This window comes from Alligator mississippiensis, chromosome 1 (genome assembly GCF_030867095.1).
Source record: "Alligator mississippiensis isolate rAllMis1 chromosome 1, rAllMis1, whole genome shotgun sequence".
Lineage (NCBI taxonomy): Eukaryota > Metazoa > Chordata > Crocodylia > Alligatoridae > Alligator > Alligator mississippiensis.
Window position 1 is genome coordinate 437,698,527 of NC_081824.1, and position 22,519 is coordinate 437,721,045.

Below are 22,519 nucleotides of genomic sequence, written 5' to 3' on the forward strand. Positions count from 1 at the left end.
GGGAGAAAAATCCTTAGCAAATCCAGATTAGAACTGGTCTGATAAATGCTGAGCTGGGTGTGTGTGAACATGGGTTAATTAACATTGGAAGCACAGATTCCCCATCATGCAGCGCTCTCCTGCTTCTCTGGTCCCAGAATTCACTGCAGTCTCTGCTTCAGGCTTTCTGTTTTCCATCTCTCATGTCATCTGGTTTCATCTCAGATGCAGATGAGACCGAGGGCAGTTGTTCACTCTTATCACCCTTATCTGGAGAGTTTTAGGTGCGTCTCTCACTGCATCTTAATCAGTTTCATTTATGTAGAGGAGGGGAGGGAGGGGGGGTGAGTCCTTTGTGAGTCAGACAGACTGCATCCTGTGCCAGGGTTGCCCAAAAATACAGAGCTGAGGCGTAACACAGCCTGTACTTAGATCATCATTTCTTAAATTCTCCCTCTGCTCCCACAGGGTCCTGCCACTCCCCCTTTCCTCAATTGGCCAGGTCGGGGCTGAGCCCTGCCCACTTCCTTCTGATGGGCTGGGTTAGTGCCCAGCCATACCCTCTCCCCTACAGAGCCAGGTTGGGGCCAGGCCAAGCCTCCTTCCTCCACGTGCTTGGATGGGGCTCTGCATCACTGATCCCGACTAGACTGTGTCCATTGGCTGAATCCAGCCTTTGGAGGGACTGAGTGTTGCCCATCTGGCCTGCTGGACAATATGGTTGAGCACCACTGAGCTAGATGGACCATTGGCCTGACACAGTGGCTAGGTACAGAGAGTCAAAAAGCCTGATGCTGAATCAATTTAGTCTTCGCAGGTTAGTCTAAACTGCAGAGATTAAATTAAAACAGAAGTGAACAGACCTTTACCTTTGATTCAGGTAATGCAGCCACATGCCTGCAGTGGCTCAGGCCAGATGCCAGGGGGTACTAGAGTATGGTTTTCTGGCTGTGTATTCGCTTCCTCTTCCTGCTGCCCCCAAGGTCTCTGGGATTTGCAATCCAGAATTACATCAGCAGGACTCTGTAGGGTTGCTCTTTACTTTCTTTTCCTGCTTCCAGCTGCCTCTTGGATTTGTAGTCCACAGTTGCAGCCAGCTGTAAATTTGAGTGGGGGATAGGGGTGTTTAACCCCCCTCCCTGCAAACTGGGTTGAATCCTCAGCTGGGCTTGCCCCACGCACCCCTGTCAGCCAGCAGAGGGCCGGGGCCAGCCCTGCTGTCAGAAGCAGACAACCCAACCCAGCCCAGCCCAGCCCAGCCCAGGGTTGAAAATCATGCTTGGTTGTTGGGGGACAGTGATTTAACTTGGACCAGGAAGGGATTTGGGACAGAAGTTTCATAAACCAATTTGGCCCAATCAGTTAAATCTGATACTACTTTCAACCAGGTTTATCTTAAACCAGTTTCAGTCATTTTGAAATAGGTTAATGTACACTGAGCTTCTGTTGTGTTACAAGTTTAAACCAGTTCCTGATCACTTAAACTGGTTTATGTGTAAATTCTGTCCCTAGCCAGTATGACACTTATGCTGTTATGTTAAATCTAATTTGAAAAAGGTCATTGCAAAAGTAGTAAATCATACCTGGAGCAAAGGAGATGGGACAAGATTAACAGTACAAAGATTGCCAATTATGTTGTTTAGTCATTGTACCTTGTAAGATTAATTTGAAGATTTTTCAGTTGGTCGTTCAGTACAGAGGTCAATGGGTGATTTCTTGAAGGCAACATAAAAAAATAAGTTTTCAGAGGGAGAAACTTGAGGTGTGTATCTGGAGGAGTATAATGATGTTAGGTCATCTTCAAGTAAGGTGCAGCATCAGAGCATGCTGATAAATCTCAGGGAAGCAGACAAAGGGGTATTCAAAGCAGAGAGAAGGATTGGGGGCAGTGCTATAATAGTACCTAAAACAGGAAAGGACAGAGTTGTAAAATGCCTTACAAGATCAGGATGAGAAGCTTGAGCGTAATGAGGTGACAAGGAGAGAGCCCAGTGCAGGATTTCAAGTCGAATGGTGAGAACTGTCAAGAGGAAGATGATAATTAGAAACTATGATTGGAATAGATTCAAAGTTAGGAAGAAGATGCGTGTCAGGGAGGCCAGGCCAAAGTGCAGGTAGTCAAGACTGGTGACAATTGAGGATAGGAATAAAAGGTCAGCTTTTAGAAACATTATGGTAGAAGAAAAAGCAAAATTTGATTTTCTGATTAGGGCAAATGAGAGGAAACAGTTGGAAACCATGCTGATGTAACAGATCTGTTTTGGTGATTGAAGGAGAGGAAGTATGGGAGGAAAGAATAGGAGTTAAAATTTATCCCTGTTAAGTGTAAACTGATGGCAGGACATAAAGGGCTGTGTAAGAGAGAGGCAAGCTGAAATAAAGATTGTATAGGACAGTAAGCCATTTGGCAATTCATTGACATAAGGATAGGAACTTAGACCCTGGGTGATGATATCACCCAAAGAGAGGATGCAAGAACAAGAAGCTATGGGATCTCGTGGAGACCCCTACAAAGAAGGGCAGGGGAGAAGGGAAAGGAGATACGACATTCATTCAGGACATCAAGGCTGCAAGGCCAAGTCCAGAAGAGTAAGAATTGTCCTGTGTCATTAGGAGGTCTGGAATATTCACATGATTATAATCTTGAGTAGCTCATGGGTGAAAAAATTTAGCCTGCTTTTCTCTCATTAAATGGATAGCGTGTAAAATGCAAGAACAACTAAAAGATTGAAGAGTGTAAATTAATGTAGGAGCGGATTAGAATGAAAGGGAAGCTATGTTTATGGAGTAAAGACAAGTTTAAAAAAAATGATGGGAATGACCGTATTGCATCTTATTTTTATTCATTTTATTTAAAGAACCATGGCAGTTGTGTGCTGAATTAAAAAAGAGAAAAAATTAAAACAGAAATGAAATTTTCCCTTTCCAATGATGGTTTTAAACTGACACCTTCAATAAACTCACAGCTGTGGATGCCAAAGCTCTCAACCTGCTACATGGTAAAGCAAGTAGATAAAGGAGAGAGAGGGAGAAGGGAAGACAATTGTGAAGTTTAACTTTCTTCTTCGTTTCTTGGTGCATTTAAAAAAGCAAACAGGGAGCACAGGGCATGGAGCAGAAAGCAGAGCCACAGATTGGACAAGGTAAGGGGATTGGAGTGGCATTTGGAGAAAGTGTGGGACTATTCTGTGGAACTATAACTATTACCTGCCAAAAATGTTGGCCCTCACCTGAATTATATGAATACCCATGGTAGCAAAGTAGTACGTTCCGGGGGAAATGTCAGTAATACAAGGAATTAATCTTTGACATTCAGAATTGCCTAATGTAGTCATAGCAATTGCACATTCAAATTAGGATTGTAATTATCTGTGATAAATTAGAGTAAAGTGAATGTCAAATTGCCAATATGAACTTGCCAATCAGGTGAGTATGAACAAAAAAGTAATAGCATTTTTTAAAAGAATATAGACAAAGGATCAATTAGTTTGAGGATAGAAATAAAAAAAAGTTAATGTTGATTAGTAACAGTATATTTATTAAATTATATTCTTCCTAATAAAGAAGGCTGGGAATCTTATTGAATCTGATGCAGATCCCTTACAGCTGTTGGCAACATCCAGTTTGTGGGCGAGATCCAGCCCACAAAGCAATTTTATCAAGTTCCTGAAGTTGGGGGTCTTCTCTGGCATTTTGGAAGGAGGAGGCTACAATGGGGACCTTCATCCATTTGGCAGGCAGGCAGCAGAGAGAAGTGGCAGTGGAAATGAGGGAGAGAGTGGTCATTACAGCAGTGGTGAATGTGAAATGGTTTGGAAGTGGCCCATGCTCAGAGCTGGGCTTCATTAAAATGGCCACCCGCTCCAAAATGTTGTTGACCTCTGCCTTAAAAAGTTAAATCTGTCTAATCAAAAAGAAAATCATTGTGGCAAAGGAGAAGAAGAAAGCAATAGTTACAGCATATTCTGGAAAAAGAAATGTTGAAAGATAGATGTAGTCTTATCAACTAGAAGGGGGTTTAAAAGAAGTAGGTAAGTTTTAAAAAGTGGCTATAAATACTGTGCAACAAAGCAACTATACTAACAGCTGTTTGTTAAATGTTACTGAATATGCATTTTAAGCTTCACTGTAATGGCGAAATAAAAGCTTATGGCTAGGGACAGACATTAAAAAAGCCCAAGCCTGAGTTGATTCAGTCTTTGCAGGTTAGTCTAATCTGCAGAGAATGAACTCTTTTCCAAGTGGATAGATGTTCGGCACATGCCTGCAGTGGCTCAGGCCAGAAGCCCGGGAGCACTATAGCAGCCCTCTTCCCTTCCACAGAGAAGCTGAGCTAAGAGGTGAGGGTGTGTGGCCAGGCCCTGGCAGGCCTGCCCCAGGGCTCTCTGACAGCTGGGAGCAATTTGGGCACCCAGGGCTGCTTGGCCACAGAGAGGAACTCTTCCCCCTCCTCCCTCTCCTCCACAGCTGTGGGATGTTGGGGGGGGTGCTGTTTGGTGCTTTGGGGGCTCTTCTCCCTCCTCATCCCCTGTCAGCACCGTGGGGTGCAGAGAATGGCTCTTTGCGACTGCCTGGCCCCAGAAGGGGACTCTTCCCCCTGCTTCTCCACTATTGCTGCAGGGGGGGTGCTCTGTGGCCTGCTACCCAGCCCCAGAACAGGACTCTTCCCCCTGACTCCTCCCCCCCCCGGGGCAGGGGGAAGCTCTGTTCCATGTTGTGGGGGACTCTTCCCCCTCCTCCTCCTCCTAGAGGGGCAGTGGGAGCCCAGAGTTCAGCTGGGCAGGATGGGGGATGTAGGAACCATCACACACTACCCCCCTGGCTGCAACCCCCAGTGCCTGGTAGCAGTAACAGGCGGGGATGCCAGGGCACTCAGAGCAGAGTTTGCCCTAACCCCCCACCCCCCGGGCTCTGCTCCCTGTGCCTGTAGTTTGAGCTCTGACAGAAGGGGAAGACCCGCACTGGAGCCCTCTGTCTCCCCTACTGCAGGTTGCAAAGCCCTCTGTCCTGCATGGAGGGAGCCCTGCCCCTGCTTCCCTGCAGAGTTCAGCCTGGGGTTTCCCCTCTGTGAGAGCCCAGCTGCAGGCAGGCAGCATGGAGCTGCGGGGTTAGAAGTGTCTGAGCAGGCTGTGCGGGGCTGTGCTCCTTGCCCCCAGTGCGGTGCTGGCTGTCTCTATCCCTGCAGCTCCACGCTGCCTGCCTGCAGCTCAGTTCTCACAAAGGGGAAGCAGGGGCAGGGCTCCCTCCACTCCAGGCAGAATGCTCTGCAGTGGGGGAAACAGCAGGCTCTAGTGCGGGGCTTCCCCTGCCCTCAGAGCTGGAGCTATAGGCACAGGGAGCAGAGCCCCAGGGGGAGGTTAAGGCAAGCTCTGCTCCCTCTCCCCACCCAGCGCTGGCCAGAGCAATGCCTGCATCAGACACTAGCACCCTGACATGCCCCCCTGCTGCTGCTGCCAGGCATCGAGGTCTGCAGCTATGAGGGGAGTGTGTGAGGGTCCCTACACGCTCTACCCCCACCCTGCCCAGCTGAGCCCCTCTGGCGGGAGAAGGGGGAGGGGGAAGTGTTCCCCCAGCGTGGAACAGAGCCTTCCTCTCCCCCTCCCCTGCTCTAGAGTCAAGCAGCAACCCATGGAGCCCGCCCCCCCTCCCCCCAAGCCCTGCAGTGGGGGGAAGGGGAGGAGGAGGGAGAGTCCAGATCCAGCACCTCACAGAGTCCCGCTCCCCACCCGAGGAGAGGGGGAGGAGGAGGAAGAGTCTCCTCCAGCATGGAATGGAGCCCCCCTCCCTACCCTGTGGGACAACCTACCCAGCATGGCCCCATTAAGGTGAAGGGGACAGGGAGATGGGTTAATTCCTCCCTCCTCCTTTCCTTGCAGCTGGGGTCTGGCAGCTCCAGGGGCCACCGATGCTGCCCCCTCCCCTCTGCTCCCTGGCAGACAGGCAGACTCCGGCTGTGGAGGGGAAGGAGGGGAAAATTAACCTCCTCTCTGTTCGCTTTGCCTTAATGGAGCCATGCCAGCCAGTGTCTGCTAGGGCTGGTTCCTGTTCCGGCTAGAGAGCAGAGGGGAGGGGCCAACCCTGTGGCTGGAGCAGAGAGCCCTGTCCAGCCCGGAGAGCATGCTGGGATGCTGGGGGTGTCTGGTTTATCTTAAACCAGCAAGGAGTCTGAGATAGACAATGCATAAACTGGTTTGAGCCAAATCAGTTAAGTCTAATACTACATTCAACCAGATTTATCTCAAACTGCTTTTAGCCATTTTGAAACTGGTTTATGTGCACTGAACATCTGTTCTGTTACAGGTTTAAACCAGTTTCTGATCACTTAAATCGGTCTATGTGTAATGTCTGTCCCTAGCCCAAGTGTTTTCAGAGAAGTGACAAGTTAGGAACAAAAGGTAGGAAACTAAGATGGTGTTTCTTTCTTAAGTCCACAAATCAGTATTTGGGCAAACACTGAAGCAGTGTGAAGATAATCACCTAAAAAAAGTTAGATTCTCTAAAGCTAGTAAGTTCATTAGATCTAGAAAACTTACAAAACAAGCAAACAAAGCCCTCCAAATAAACAACTTGCTAAATGATTAGGGAACTGGAAATGAGAAAAGCTTTAAACATGTTCAGAAGAACATGTTCAGAAGAAAATTCTTGAGACTAGAAAATGACTAAAAAGTCTGTGGCTGAAAGAAAACATTAGGGACATTTTAATATTGGCTGTACAAGGAGTGTGGTTCCCTTTATGCCAGTGTTTATGGAATAATTTTTCTCCTTCAAATAGTGTAAAATGCTGAGAAATAAAATGGGGAATGACCAATCAAACATCTAATAAACATAACTTTCATCTAACCTTAAACTATTTATGTTTTACCCACTTGCGCAGATTGATGTTGAGGAATAATAAAAGGACTTCTTAGATTTCTTTTTCCTCAAATTTTCTTCATTGGTTGGGCCATGTTTTAATATAGCCTGCTCCCTACCTTTCTGCCCCCTCCCCCAATGTTTGTTTCTTTTATGATTTTGTAACACATCTATGGCAAACACAGTGCATTTATACATGTGCTCCGAGGCGGGGAGGGGGGCACTTTAATTAGAATGACTTTGAGAGCTGCCCTAATTAAAGTGCCTGGAGTGTCATGTGTATCGGCATCCCTGCACTGAAAAATGGTGTTAGAGGCACTTTAACTATATTAAATATATCATTTAATCTATAATTCTGGTAAAGTGGGCTTTTGCCTGCAAAAACTTATGCCTCTCTGAATGAGTTAATTTCTGCCCTGCCTTCTGCTGCATTATAAATTATGAATAAAGGGACAGAAATCTCACAAGAATGGTTTTAAGTATCTGTTCCCAACCAGAACCAAAATGTGTATAGAACTCTATATTTAAAAGAAGGCTCCTCTTGAAAGATGATTCACTTAGTCCTTTTTTCTCCCAACCAGTATGGCCACCTTTCATTGCAGACTCTTAATTGCAGATTGTGATAGAGAGGTGTGTAGGATAACTGAAGGCACAAGAACTTAATTCAGTGGAAAAATTGCCATTATCTGTAACAAAAGTAGAATCAGACCCTGGCTTTACAACTTAGCTAATATTCCTGATACATGTCTAGTATCTCAAACTGTTAGGGGGAAAAGCACTTTTATTATTTTTTATGTATTTATACCTACTTTCATTGATGTTCACACTGCTGTTTAAGACAAATTTTGGCTACTTAGCATAACTATTGCTTCTCTTGCAAATTGGAGTGATGTAGGAGACACTTTTGTAGGAATTTCAGTTTAATGGGTTGCTTTTCATTATGTTTTGTGCTCATGTCAAATAAATGTACATAAAATCATTTAAATTTAATGAAAATGTATAAATTTTTGTATGCTCTGCAGCCACAGTGCTTGTTTGTTTATTGTAGCCCTTTGTAGCGGTGAGGTGGATGATTTTTAGAGAGTCCTCCAATAATTATAAATTTGTTACGATTTTCCATGTATAGAATCTAATCTTCTATGCATAGAATCTAATTATTGGGGAGTCATCTTAAATTCAAAATCATTTTGGATTCATGTAATTACAGCATAAGGCAAAGAAAGGGTAAGATGTAATTTATTTTAGTTTTTAACCTTCATGTGAAAAAACAGTAAGGCATGCAACTGTGATTGAGGCTAAAATAGTTAACACTGGTGTTTTCAAGAGCAGGGATTTAAAAAAAAAAGGGGTGGTGGGGAGTGCTGTTCAAAGGTGGTGTTGTACAACCAGGATTGAACAGCAAATGTTGTTGCTGCTGTCCTGAGTAAGGAAGGCTGTAGTGTCTTGAAAGAGAGGTGTCATGTTATCACTATGTCACCAGTGGTTTGGTTCCTGTTGCTTGTCTTAATGATGCTCAGGAGTCGTAAAAGTGCTGGAGAAGGCCAGCACATAATTTCCCTGGCACAGGCATTGCCTCAGGCCTCTTTAGAGACCCCCTCTCAAGTTTCATGACAGGGATAGCATCACAGGTGTGTCTATGAATTCAGGATCCTGACAAAAGGAAGAAAGGAGAGCAGCAGAATATGGACCCTGGTCTTCAGAAAAGTGGACTTTGCCTCTCTCAGGGAACTGATGGGCAGGATCCCCTGGGAGACTAATCCGAGGGGCAAAGGAGTCCAGGAGAGCTGGTGATATTTTAAAGAAACCTTACTGAGGGCAAAGGAACAAAACCATCCCGATGTACAGGAAGAATAGCAAATGTGGCAAGTGACCACCTTGGCTTAGCAGAAAACTCTTTGGTGAATTTAAACACAAAAAGGAAGTTTACAAGAAGTGGAAGCTCCATCCTCTTTGCACTTTGGTCTTCCTGATTTCATCCTTGCATGTCCAAGCAACATGGTGGTGCACTGGTCTCAAGTTGCAGGAAGGGAGGTTTAGGTTTAGGTTGGATATTAGGAACAACTTTCTCATTAGGTGGATGATGAAGCACAGGAACAAGTTACCCAGAGAGGTGGTGGAATCTCTCCATCCTTGGAGGTTTTTAAGACCTGGCTAGACAAAGCCTTGGCTGGGATGATCTAGTTGGGGATGGCCCTGCTTTGAGCAGGGGATTGGTCTAGATGACCTCCTGAGGTCCCTTCCAACCCTAATCTTCTATGATTCTATTGTTTTATAACATATAATAAACAATAATTAATCAAAGCAATTACATCTATGGGAAGTGAAATACGGTAGCCTTTTATGGATCATCCAGTTTCTAGAAATAAATGTTGTTGTGGTCATTTACAGCACTATCTACCATTGTGCTCTTGTTTTTCACATAATAGTAATTCATGGGGCAAGTAGATTTCTATACCCTGACCCTACTAACAAGCTGTTGGTTTCTAATAGCTTCATGCAAATACCTCAAAGTACTTTGCAAAGAGATTATAAACATAAATTTACATTTTACAGATGAGGAAACTGAGGCACAGTTGTGAAATAGCTTGCCTAGGAAAATCCAGCAGGCCAGTAGAAAAATTGGGAAGAGAACCTAGATGGTTTTAATTAATTGCCCTATCTGCTATGCTACAAAACTGCAGTGGTTTGCTGAGATGGTTCCTTCATGAGGGTTAATTTTGCCACAGAATACATTGGGTGTTCCTAGTAAAGGTCTCCAGGCTTTTAGATTCTAAGTTTAGAGGACTTTAATAAGCACTGTAAGATTTAGTTTGGTCATACTTCTGGAAGCATGGTGGATTGAAAAGTGCTCAGTCATTAGGCCTGTTTTGAAAAGTTTACTTTTTTTTTTTTTTTTTTTTTACTTTATGCACTTGGTAATACAGGTACTCCTCACTTAACGACCTACCTGTTTAATGACCGCGCGGACTTACGACCAGCTCTCCGAGCAGTCAGTATTGTACGAAACGTATTGTGGAAACGGCAGCGCGGCGTCTCAAGCCAAGGCACGCAGTATCAAGGGGCAGCTCCTCGCTTATCAACCAATTCGCTTAATGACCTAGTCGCAGGAACGGAACTCGGTCGTTAAGTGAGGAGTGCCTGTAAAGCTATATAAGCATTCATACTGGTGATGCCATTATGCTAGTGTCAATTTTCCATTTACTCTAGAGCTAGACAGTAGAAACTTTAGAAATATGTGTAGTAGAATGAAAAGAGTTTCATACAAAGGATTTATAATTATATAATTTAATAACCTGTGGGCTCATATAGATGCCAGTCTTTACCTTAATACTATGTAGTCTGGGGTGTTAGATAAGTTATTTTGCCTCCATGTCTTTGGAACCTGATTTTTTTTCAGACAAGGTTAAGAACCTGCTTTCCAACTATTGGGGGCTTTAACACTGTTTCAAGATCTCCCCCAACCCCCCCCCCCCCCAAAAAAAAACAAAACAAAACCCAGTAATTTTTTAAAATTTAGGCCCAAATCCTCCATCTTAATCTGAGAGCAGTATCTCTTGTCTGTTAGTTACAAATAGCCACTAGTGACACACACAGATATAAACTGAAATACTCTAATCAAGTCTGAAGGGTTTCATTTGGTAAAAGGAAACTCTTAAGCACACATGCAAGTCAGATCAGTCAGAGATGTGGTTAACTTCTAATACAGTGGAGATAAGATGTATAGACTTGCTTTTTTAAGGCAATATTAGTATCTGCCATAAAGGTCAGTTGTGCCTGATGAAAACGTCACTTCTTGATAAATTGTGTAATTGGGAAGAATAATAGAAGTAAGATGATTTTCTCAGTCAGTAAAGCCATGTCATTAACTTTTCAGAAAATGGAAAGTTTCAGACCTAGTGTCAGACCTGTGTCATTTGTGAAGCCACACAACTTTCTGGTGTTCAGCTCTGATCTAATTTAAAACATAAATTGACATCTAATTTTTATTGAAATGAAGCATATTTTATATCTTGTAAAGCATATTTACCAAGATAACTTGATAGATTTTTAGATCTGATGTGCCTTTACAGAATGGGTAAATATTTAAATAAAACTTTTGAAAAGTGTGGGACTTCAAAAATTACTTTAGTATAATAGATGCATACTAAATTGTTATGAATGTAATCTAAATTAAAATATGTGAAAACTTTTAAACAGTTCAGATTACTTTTTTTCCCCTCCTTTAGGTGTTCAGAAAGGCATTGGTAAAGATGTTTGAAGCTAAAGAACTGGATTGTGTCTTCCTAGAGACAAATATTAGCATAAAGAAACGCTACCACATGGTGTATGAATGCATTCCTCTTCCAAAAGAAGTGGGGGATATGGCTCCTATCTACTTTAAGGTATTTAAAAAGTACCTCGGCTTCAGTCAGCTGCATGACTTTTTCATATTCCATTCAGTTCTGATTTCAGGTGTTGAAAAACATCCTTTCTGCTGACTGAGACATGCTTGTTGATATTAAACTGGTGGGTCTATTAGTTCCATTTCAGAAGTAGAGCAGTCTGTGTGTCTCTGCAAAGTCCTAGAATCTGACTCCCCAGTCACCTATCGAAAGAGCAACAAGCTTAATTTTTGAAGAGCTATAGAGACTTGTGATACCATTCAGCTCAGAACCCAGGTCCTACATCTCAGCAGGCACATTAACAGAGAAATATTTTAACATGTAGCAATTTGTAATGTTAAAAAGTAGCAGCTATGTATTATTTTAGGGCCAAACCCTCCATTAGTACCCAGGCTGCAGAAGTGAATTGAGGAGCTCTGCCGTGCCACTTCGCATTGTGGAATGTGGGCAAAGTTGCTCTATGACTAATACTTCAGTCCTGAAGCAGTATTAGTTCCTGTTTCATCTGTGCCTTAGCTCTGTGAGAGCACTGTGTAATAAATATGCCTGTCAATAGCTCCAGTGCTCTACTTCCCTCTGTTCCATAAGCATTCACAGGGGTGGTGTATTTGAGTTCTTCAGTTTTACCTTACAAAGCAGACACTGTATATGGAACCCTCTTTATCTGCAGGAATTGAATCAGGATTTGCCTCTTAGTGATTTGGGATCTTTAACTAGTTTTCATATCTGTAACCTGTTTTATGCAGTTTATCTAAAATGTTTGTGTGCACAAATGCGTATATTTTAATACGGTATAAAATCACATATTGGTTTGTCTCCAGTGAAGTGTAACAACTAATCTCATGAAGATATGGTTGCTTTCATCCCCATCCGAAATGTTGTACCTGAGTGAAATATTTAAATATCAAACTTGAAAACCTCAGAGTATGCTAGTCCAACAGGAGGCTAGCTTACAGGGTTTAGTGCAGAGCCATTTGTACATAGCTAATTTTCTTTCAGAAGTGCCCGTTATTCAAACATGCAGCAATTGAAATTTAAATGGTTGGTGACAGTAGGTTCCGTTTCCATATTAGGAGAGCAGAGACATGGCATAATAAGTCTTTGAATACCAGTAGGCTTCTAAAGTTGGATTTTTTTTCTCTTAGGTGCAAAAAAAACTCAGTAGAACTTAATGTATTCATAAAAGTAGCTTTTTGTGAGCAGAATGATCAGAATGTATGAACATTTTTTATTCTCTATTAATTTGGGAGTTCTTGTTAAACATAATTTGTGTCAAGCAAAAGTTAAGACTGCAGTTATAAAACTTGAAAAGTAAAAAATTAGCTTGAGAGAATTACTGTAAAATGTTTTAGTTAAGTTCTGGAAATTGCAGAAGTGCCAAAAATAAAGTTACTTCCTTATACGGGAAATGTTTGGTAGTCACAATGCATAGTATTCTGTATACTTCATTTTAATACATAAAAAGTTAGACTTTACTGCTTTCCTTTTGGGGGGTTTTGTTTTACATTTAAATATAATACTTTTACAGAAAGCTATAATGGAATCAGATGAAGAGTGGTCCATGAACAAAAAACTGATTGATATTTCTTCAAAAGACATCCGGAAGTCTGTAAGTATTGGAAGGTTGTCGAATACTATTTATTTACTGAAATTCAGTCATCCTTCTTAATTGTTAGTTGTCTGTGTGGGAGAAAGTGCACTCAATTAGATGATACAAAAAACTAGAACTCTTGGTTCCAAAATGATGATACCTTTTATTAGACCAACTGGAAAATGGCAAGAAAATTGTCCTTTTCTGCAAGCTTTTGGGATCAAAGTCCCTTCGTCAGGCTCTGGCAAACGTGTAGATGGTACAAGATGGTAAAAAGTCCCCATAGGTAGGAAATAAACTTCATTTTTGCACAGAGGGAGCTGAAGATGGAAGTCTGTCCCCCTGGGTCCATGAGAGTGTCTTTGTGAGCTGTGCTGAATAGCTATTTGATGTGTTGATCAGGTAGAATTCCTTCCCTGGAGGTGTCAGATGGCAGGCAGGGAGGCAAAAAAACTTCCTTGTTGTTCTGCAATGAAGTTTAAAATCCAAAATCGGCTAAAATTCGGCATCTTCTATGTTTCAGGGGCGTACTTGGTAGCCATGTTGGTCTGAGAGAAAAAGACATACAAAAAGCTAGAACTCTTGGTTCCAAAATGATACCTTTTATTAGACCAACTGAAAAATGGCAAGAAAATTGTCATCCGGTGCACAGATCCGGGGGCTGCGCCTGCCCAGGAGTATTCCAGCACATCCCCCAGGCCTCCCGGTGTTGCGGGCCCCCAGATCTCTGTGCCGGATGACAGCATGGTGTTGCTGCCAGCTGGGGTGGGTGGCAGCACCAATCCTCCTAGTGCTGAGTGTGGACTGCACCCAACGCAAGTCCTAGCCGGCAGTAGCAGCCTCTTGTTATCCGGCAGGCAGATTGGGGGGCCCGCACCCCTGGGAGGAGTCTGGCAGAGCCCCACAGCCCTCCCGGGGGTGTGGGCAGACCCCTGATCTGCCTGCTGGATGACGGGAGGCTGCTCCTGGGGCCAGCAGCAGCACTTATCTTCTCACTGCTGGGTGCAGGCTGTGCCCAGCAGCAGTCCCAGGCAGCAGTAGCAGCAAACTCCGGCAGGCAGATCGGGGCCCACACCTCCAGGAGGAGTCCAGCGCAGCCCTCCTGGGGGTGCGGGCCCCCGGATCTGCCTGCTGGATGACAGGAGGCTGCCTTTGAAAGCAAGTGACAGTTTTGCATGTCAACACCTTGAGGTGCAGTTTTCCAGAAACCTGTGCACCTATCTCCGTGAAACTTTGCAGGCTTCATGCTCTCAGAAGGGGCTACCATCCCTGCAAGTTCCATCTGATTCAGGGAAGAAATGACAAAGTTTTAGGCATTTTCATGATTCCCCATTATAGCCTATGGGTGAAATGTTGAAATGGTGAAACAATTTCGATTAAACGAAACAGAACAGTGCTTTCAAAATGAAACAAAATTCAAAATGAAACAGTGTTCCTTTGAAACGGGGCTTCATGCCCCCAGAAGGGGCTACCATACCTGCAAGTTTCATGCGAATCAGGCATAAAATGACAAAGTTATAGGCATTTTTACTTCCCCATGATAGCGTATGGATGAAATGTTGAAACAGTGAAACAGTTTTGACGAAACGAAACAGTTTTGAAATGAAACAAAACACTATCTCATCAAAACATCAAAATGGAAGTCGAAGTGGAACAGTGCTGTTTTGCAAAGCCCTATTGAGCACCCCTGCTTTATATTCTTGGAGGGAAAGATAAATAAAGCCTTAATTTAAAATAACATTTCCAAAACTTGTGCTGCTTGCCAGTACTGAGATGAAAGAACTTACTGCTGCTAAACACATTTGGGCCTGTCAGAATAATATGTTTGGGGACATGGTGTTGCTTAATCCCAGGAGACTGTTTCCACTGGGTTCCTCCCACAGTGGAACAAAAAGTAAGGCCTATCACCTAAGGGAGCAGCCCAAATTTTATAGATATATATATATATATATATAAAAGGCTCCAGTATTGAGTGCATGCATATATATATCTTGATTGTGTGTGTTTGTGTGTGTGTATGTATGCAATAGATATATTGTAAAGGACCCAGTATATATCTGTTTGACTTAAGATTGGAGCTTTTTGGCCAGCAGTGCCTGATGAACCTCTGTTTGTGTCATGCATGTTGTTGTACTTATCACCAAAGGTGTAGAGAGCAGTGGTTCCCAACCTTTTTTTGGTACAACCTGGTGCCGGGAGCAGAGTGTGGCAGTGGCGGTGGCCCGGGGACGCAGGAGCTCCCAGCATACAGCGCAGCTTTTCCTTTGTGTGCAGTGCCACTGGCATTGCCCTGCGACCCTCATTTGAGTCATAACTCGAGGTTGGGAACCACCGGTATAGAAAGTAAAAGACCTCTTCTTAATTGTATAGGTCAGGAAGGGAATTTCAGGATTCTTTAAATATTTCAGAGGATTATGGGGTGGTCAAATTCCTTTGTGTCTTGCCCCATGGGCTTTAGGCCTATACCTCTGGAACAGCCCAGCAGAACTATGTTGGAATTCATGGGATCCATATTGATCAGGACTTCCCTTATACCATGCTTCAGAATGAGGTTTTCCTTTTCTGCTGTTCCAAAACCTGTTGCTCCTCTCTTTCTCTCTCTCTCTTTAAATAAGAGTGTGATAATTTATTGCAATTTTCTGAGAAGGAACTTCTTCAGGTTAGAAGAAGGTGGCCCTGGGCTGTATTGTTTTCGTCCCCAGGTGATGTTCTGGTTCCCCTATGCCATCTTATCCTTTCTACTTAGAATGGTGGCAGAATATTCACAGGTTCTTCTAGAGTTGCTGCAAGAATCATCCTTTGAACTGATTAGTATTTACATTTGACAATGCTGGCACATATGGCTTTCCCTTTTATTTGGACTCTGGTTGACCCTGCAAAAAATATGTGGCAGAAGCCTTCTGTGGTTGCTCTTGAGACCTCTTATTGCAAGAGGATTTGCCAGTTTGTAGATTTTATTTCTATTGCTTCCATCTTTGACTGCCTTTCAGCTTCTTTATCTTGATTCTGTTCCCTTTCTATTGCATCTAAGCAATCTAGCATTGATTATGTTTTGATAAAGCCAAAGGTGTGAATAGAATGTTAGGTGACTAAATGAGAAAGTGTAAAATCTAAAAAGGTACTTGCAGCAATAGGTTAATTTATTTCTTTATTTCAGTTGTATTTATTCAGCACTTCAACAAATTTATTTTTTCTCGGCTTCATTTAATCACATTTTATCAATTTGTGCAGGTAATTTGTAACAAATCTACAGAACAATGTACTCTGTACACTTAGGTTGAAATTCTAGCAGTATTGAAGTTAGTAACCAACCTCCCACTGACTTCACTGGAACCTATTTTCACTTCCATTTATCAAGTTCTTTAGAGTTTGTTAAAAAAAATTCTTAAAATAAGCCATAATTTTAGTTCTGGTGTTTCTATTTTTTTGGGCCTTGCACTTCAAGGACATGGACATTTTGGGAAGAATCCAGGAGGGGGCAACAAAAATGATGAGGGGCCTAGGAAACAATGCTGATGAGGAAAACCTGAAATAGCTAGGGTTACCTGGAAAAGAGAAGACTGAGGGGGCAGATATGATAACAGTCTTTAAATACTCAAAGGATGACTGTAGAGAGGATGGAGGTGGGCTTTCCTCTGGCTGTAGGGGACAGGACTAGGAGCAATGGCCTCAAGCTGCAGCAGAGGAAATTTAGGTTAAAGATTAGGAGGAACTTTTTGACTCTGAGGGTGTTCAAACTTTGGAACAGGCTACCAACAGAAAAGATGAAATCTTCGTACCTGGAAATTTTCAGAAGCAGGTGGGACAGACACTTGCCTGGGATGATTCAGTCAGGGATCTCCTGCCTTGAGCAGAGACTGGACTAGATGACCTTTTGAGGTCCCTTCCAGCCCTACTTTCTTATAATCCTATGATCATACTCTGTCTCCTTCTTGTATGTTCTGATTGTGGGTTCTTATGTACATACTGGACTGGGAATGTTCATGTGTTGTAAATTTGCCAAGAGATTAATTTTCAGATTTTTTATTATGTTGCACATGCTTTTATCCCCACAAAGAATGAAGCCTTTGTTAATTATTTCCATGCTGCTAGATGTTACCTGTTCATCTTACTATGAAGAAAAATGACAAAAAACACTGGGGATCACTGGAACATAGTTTGAATTTTTTGAGTAGGACATATGCTGATGACTAGGGGTCTGCTTTACTAGTGGCAAGAGAAAAACAGTTTTTGCAGCTTGGTCACAGCACAAAGAGTTGAATTTGTGGGCATTTCCTGGTGGCCCCGTCTCTTGCTGCTGGCTGGCAGAGAGGCATATACCGTATAATTTAATAGCAAATTCCATGGAAAGTAAACTATGTAATATAATTTATCATCTTATAAATCTAAATATTAAATTTTAATTTAAATGTAAGAATATTATAAATGGCAAGCAATGCTGTTTTTCCTCAATACGACCAGAGTTATGTTGCAAGATGAAAAAAACATTTTACCACCATCTGAATGTAAGGCTTCTACAGGGAACTGCATTGTGTGATCCTGAACTGAAATATATTAAGCTTTTTGATTTATTTTCACTCATCTTCAGACTGCAGCATTGCATTTAACTTCTTAAAAGTTGTCACTGAAACATTTTCATTTCATTGACTGGCGCCTTCGCTTAGCCTATACTACTAGCAAACAGCAACTCTCAGTCATGTGATCTGTGGCTCAATCACATGATCTTTGTGTTGTGGTAGCATTGGGACATTCAAAACAGTATATTATATGAATAATGCACAGGGGTTTTTTAGGTTGATTTCACAGGAAATTACAGCTAATGCAATATTTTCTGGCAATTGTGGACAATCAGTTTTTCACAGTTTCTGTGAAAACTGCAAATTAAGTAGACCCCTACTGATGACTGAGAACTAATAGAATACTTTATTCTACAATCAGCTTTATTGTCTCGTATCTTTTTTGTGACATCTCCACCAGTACAGCCTAGAATTACAGGGTAGGTTTTCTTATGCCACTACAAAGTATTGAAAGCTCAAATAATTTATCTGTGAACACAAAGTATAGTGCTAATTAAAATCCTATGTTTTCTTCGTTTAGACAGTCCTTTGTACCTCTGGCAAGTGGAAATGCAAGATTTTAAAATCACAGGAAATTAGGACTGGGAGGGATCTCTCAAGGTTGTCTAATTTAGTCCTTTGTTCATTACAGGATCACCCATAACTAAACCATCCTGTGCAAGTGTCTGTCCAACCTGCTCCTGAAAATGTCCAGGCATGGAGATTCACCAGTGTCTTTAGGTAGTCTGTTCCAATGCTTGACCGACAGTGTCTTAAGGTAGTCTGTTCTAATGCTTGACCATCCCCATAGTCAGAAAGTTCTTTCTAATCTTCAACCTAAATTTCCTGTGCAGTAGCTTGAAGCTTTTGCCCCTAGTTCTGTCCCCTATGGCCACAGGGAAAAGTCCATATCCATCTTCTCTGTATTTGCCCTTTAGGTATTTGAAGACTCTTATCAAATCCACCCCCAGTCTCCTCTTCCCAGACTAAGTCTTTCAGTCTTTCCTTTTAAGCCTCATTTCCCAGGCTTCTAATCATTTTTGTTGCTTTCTGCTGGAGGTTTATTTTTCCAATCTGTCCACATCGTTCTTGAAGTGTGGGGCCCAAAACTGGACACAGTACTCCAGCTGAGGCCTCAGCAGTACTGAATAGAATAAAAGAATCACTTCCCTTGATTTGCAACTGACACTCTTATTAATAAAGCCCAGTATGCCATTGGCCTTTTTTGCAACAAGAGTACATTGTTGGTTCATATTCACTTTATGGTGTACTCTATCCCTCAAGTCCTTCTCTGCAGCATTTCAGCTTAGACAGTCATTCTGCAGTCTGCATTTGCTAATGCAATTATTCAATGCAAGTACAAGGACTTAGTATTTGTCTTTGTTGAATCTCATTTGCAGGTCATTTTTTTAGTCTGTCCTGGTCATTCTGGATGCTGGTTATGCCCTTCAGAGTATCTGCAACTCCACCTAACTTGATATCATCCACAAGTTTGCTAAGTGTGCACTCAGTCCTATCATCCAAATCATTAGTCAATGTAATAAACAGCACTGGACCCAGGGCAGATCCCTGGGGAGCCTCACTTGATACCTTCTTCCCAGCTACACATTGGGTCATTGCTGACTACTCATTGAGCTTGATGATTCCACCAGTCATGTATTCACCTTCCATTACTTTCAGCTAGTCTGTATTTCCTTAGTTTTTAAGTAGAATGTTGGAGGAGACCAGTATTAAAAAACCTTGCTAAAGTCAAGGTTTAGCATATCCACCCCTGCCCCTTTCTCCCCCGGTGCACAGAGCCTGCCTGCCTGCCTGATCTGTAATTTCCGCTGATCTTCCTTTTTTTAAAAGGGCAGATACGGTGCCCATCTTTCCAGTCATCTGGGACCTCACCCAACCTTCATGAATTTTCAAAGGCCAGGTACATTACACTTTTACCAGTAAAAGTGATCAGAAACCGATCTACACCTGCAATAGAACAGAATTTCAGCATGCACAGGCTGATTTTAAAATGGCAGGACCCAGTCTAAGATTTGCCTTATCTTAGATTTGCTCTAGAAATAGGTGTTCTATTTGCTACCTAAACTACACCACTTACAGAAAACCACATAATTTAGATTGATTCTGCCTTGGGCTTTTTGAATGTCTGTACCTAACCTGGAGGGTAGCCAGTGGCTCTGAAATTACCTCAACTAAGTCTTTCGGTACCCTAGGGTACATCTTATTTGGCCTGCTGTCTTGAAAGCATATATGTAGCTTCTCTAAATAATCTATAACCTGCCATTTCCTAGGCTGTTTGACTCCTTCCCTAGCTTTGTTGCCAACTGTACTCATCATCTGGTAGCTGCCTCTCTTTGTGGAAAGTGAAGTAAAAAAGGCATTAAATATTCCAACATTATTTGCATCATCTATAACTAGATTTTCTTCTGCATTGTGGAAGGGACCTACATTTTCATTGGTCTTCCTCTTACTGTTGACATACTTGTAGAATCCCTTTTTATTGCCTTTTATGTGCTTTGCTGGCTGTATCTCAAATTATGCCTTGGCCTTTCTGACTTTCTCTTTTTATATCTCTGTGATATTTGTATACTCTTCCCTAGTAATTTTACCAAGTTTCCATTTTTGTAGGATTCCTTCTTGTGTTTCAACTCACTGAAGAGATTGCTATCTAGCCAGACTGGTCTCTGTCTAATTTTGAATTCTTTTGGTGCATCAGGTGCTTGTTCCTGTGCCCTTTTCTAAGTTTTCAGATGCTTGTTAACAATCCTATCATTCTTCATAACTGTACAATACATTTTTCCTTAATTTCAACTTATAGTAAAATGATTCTCTGTGAACTGCACTAACTTTTGCTGTTTGTTTATAGAACTTTGATTTTTTGTTTGAGTGGTTTATCAGTGGTACCTTACCATGGCAAAGTTCCTACCTATATTTTTTGGATTAATGTTCTGTTAAAAATCCTTCTCTCTTCCATCTTTCACCCATTTGTTAAATCCACTTCTCTTTCTCAGTTCTACTGGATATCCCCCTCCCCTTTTCTTAAATTAATCATCCAACAAAATGAATCACAGTCTTTTCTGTAACTCACTTTTCCAATGTTGAGAAATCCATCTTCTGATGCCCTCAATATCAAGGGAGAATTCTGCTCTGCTGTTCTTTCCTCACAATTATTTATCCTTACCAATATTCAACACTCATTTTTCTCTTGTATCTCATGCCATGTATAGTATCTGTTTTTTGGCTCCTTAATGCTGTCTTATTTTTTTCAGGTCTTTGAAGCAGCATTCCTCTCCCTACCTACAGAGCAGCTCACTGGCTGCCTTTGATTTGCTCCTTAAAACTCACCACTTCAGTGCAGATATGAGGTCAAGACCCTTCCCCATTACTTTTGAATGGCCAGGGCTAGTTGCACCTTGGCTCTGGGGTGGGGGTTAGATTCACAAAAAATTTAGGTAAGATGACACTGAGCATTCCTGCATATAAAAATTATGTGTCTTTAAGCTTCTCATGCTTTAAATAGAGAGAGTTAGATGCAGTGGACTGGGATTCACAATGCCAGTGTGCTCAGCAGTGGAGATGCTTAAATCAGCTAACAGGAAGCATGGACCGGAGGAGATTCTGAAATGTTTCCTGCCTTCTAGAGTTAAGCACATGTTTGCAGTCCTGAATTAAGTGCCTAAATTAACCCTGGATTCACCTTTGGCTAGACTTGGGTGTCTAAGTCCTTTGTGCATGGGTGAATAGCCAACTCCTCCAAGATCCAGACTGTGGTGATAGTGGTGATGCAGGAAAATGCCCTAACCACAAAGGCTAACAGCTGGACTGAGGTAATCCTCTAGCCTTTCTGTTGACACTGGAGCTCTGTAAAGAAAGGAATGCAAGGTTTATGGGGCCAAAGGGGTTGGAAGAAAGAGGAAGCATGGCTCCACAGTCTAGGGAGAAGGCCATTTTTCTGGAAGGGAGGAATGCTGTCCTAGGTTCTAGCTTTTTGCTCAACATTGGGAATATTAGTCATTGTTTAAAAGTCATAAGTAGTGGTGAAAGCAGGGACCAGCATCCTACTCTGTAGCTTGGTGTTTAAGGTATTCTCATGAGAGCTGGGAGGTGTGGATTTGAATTCTTTCAGGTGAGGAATGCCAAAAATCATGACCTCTTATTTTCTACACAAATGCCTCAACCATTAGACCAGTGGTTTTCAAACTGTTTTCTGTTTAACCCTGGAGCTCCATGATTAGATCATCAGCAGTTCCGCAGTGAGACTGAGGGTAATGGCCTCAAGAGCCAGGAGGCAGTGTGGCACCATTACCAGGTTGGGTTGCCTGGCTCTACCCCAGTCTTTAGGATGGGATTAAGGATTCTGTGGTGGAAGAAATTATAAGAAAGGGTTCCATGATTCTGAAGTTTGAAAAGACCAGACTATTACTACCACCACCTCCTGTCATTTCTGTGACTCAAAGTGGTTATGAGTGCTGAAATCAGTACTGTATTAGGGTGTTTGGCATATTTGGAACACACCTACTGAATTGGAGCTTGTCATAAAACTTGGGCCTAGGGATGCCTACTTTGTGTATCATAAATAATATTAGATGAGAGAGAGACATATTTGGTCATGTGCAATGGCAGAACTTTAGGTATCTAAGAAAATGTTCTCGTGAAAATCAGTTACTTAAGTAGGTAAGATGTGGTTTCTGTGGAATTGAGCTTAGACACCCACATTCTGCCCATTTTAGGCACCTAGCTTCCTTTGTAAATCTCATCCTTGATCCTGTGTGGGGAGTAGGCAATACAAGTGGGCAAGCAGCATATAATAAACAGCATGAGCATGCCTACTAAAGAACTTAACTGGATTCAAGGGTGTATCATCATCTTGCCAAGGGCTATGTTATATTGTTGAGGCAAGAGGAGAGCACAGGAAGAATTGTTAACCCAGAGGGGTGACTATTGTGGTAGTGGAGCTTAATCACTGTCCCTTTTCATGGACTGTAAGGCCACTGTGATCAACTGTTCTGACTGCCTGGGGAGCACCGGGTATAGAATTGTGTCCATGAACATTAGCTGCTGGTTGAGCTAATGTATATTTCCTCCTAGTCTTTACCCAGGGCATTCAGGCTTTAGTTTGGAAACTCCTTTAGTCTGAAAATTTAGAAGGTTTTTGCTAT

At 42.3% G+C, this 22,519-nt stretch overlaps 1 protein-coding gene across 1 annotated transcript in view; it reads left to right on the forward strand.

Annotated features, from left to right (window-relative positions):
* The window catches only part of CWF19L2 (CWF19 like cell cycle control factor 2), a 173,413-nt gene that overhangs the window by 137,884 nt on the left and 13,010 nt on the right, over window positions 1-22,519 (forward strand). The window contains exons 15-16 of the mRNA XM_014600714.3: window positions 11,058-11,213; window positions 12,742-12,822. Coding sequence (XP_014456200.1) covers window positions 11,058-11,213; window positions 12,742-12,822 — 237 coding nt within the window. The remainder of the gene's footprint in view (window positions 1-11,057; window positions 11,214-12,741; window positions 12,823-22,519) is intronic.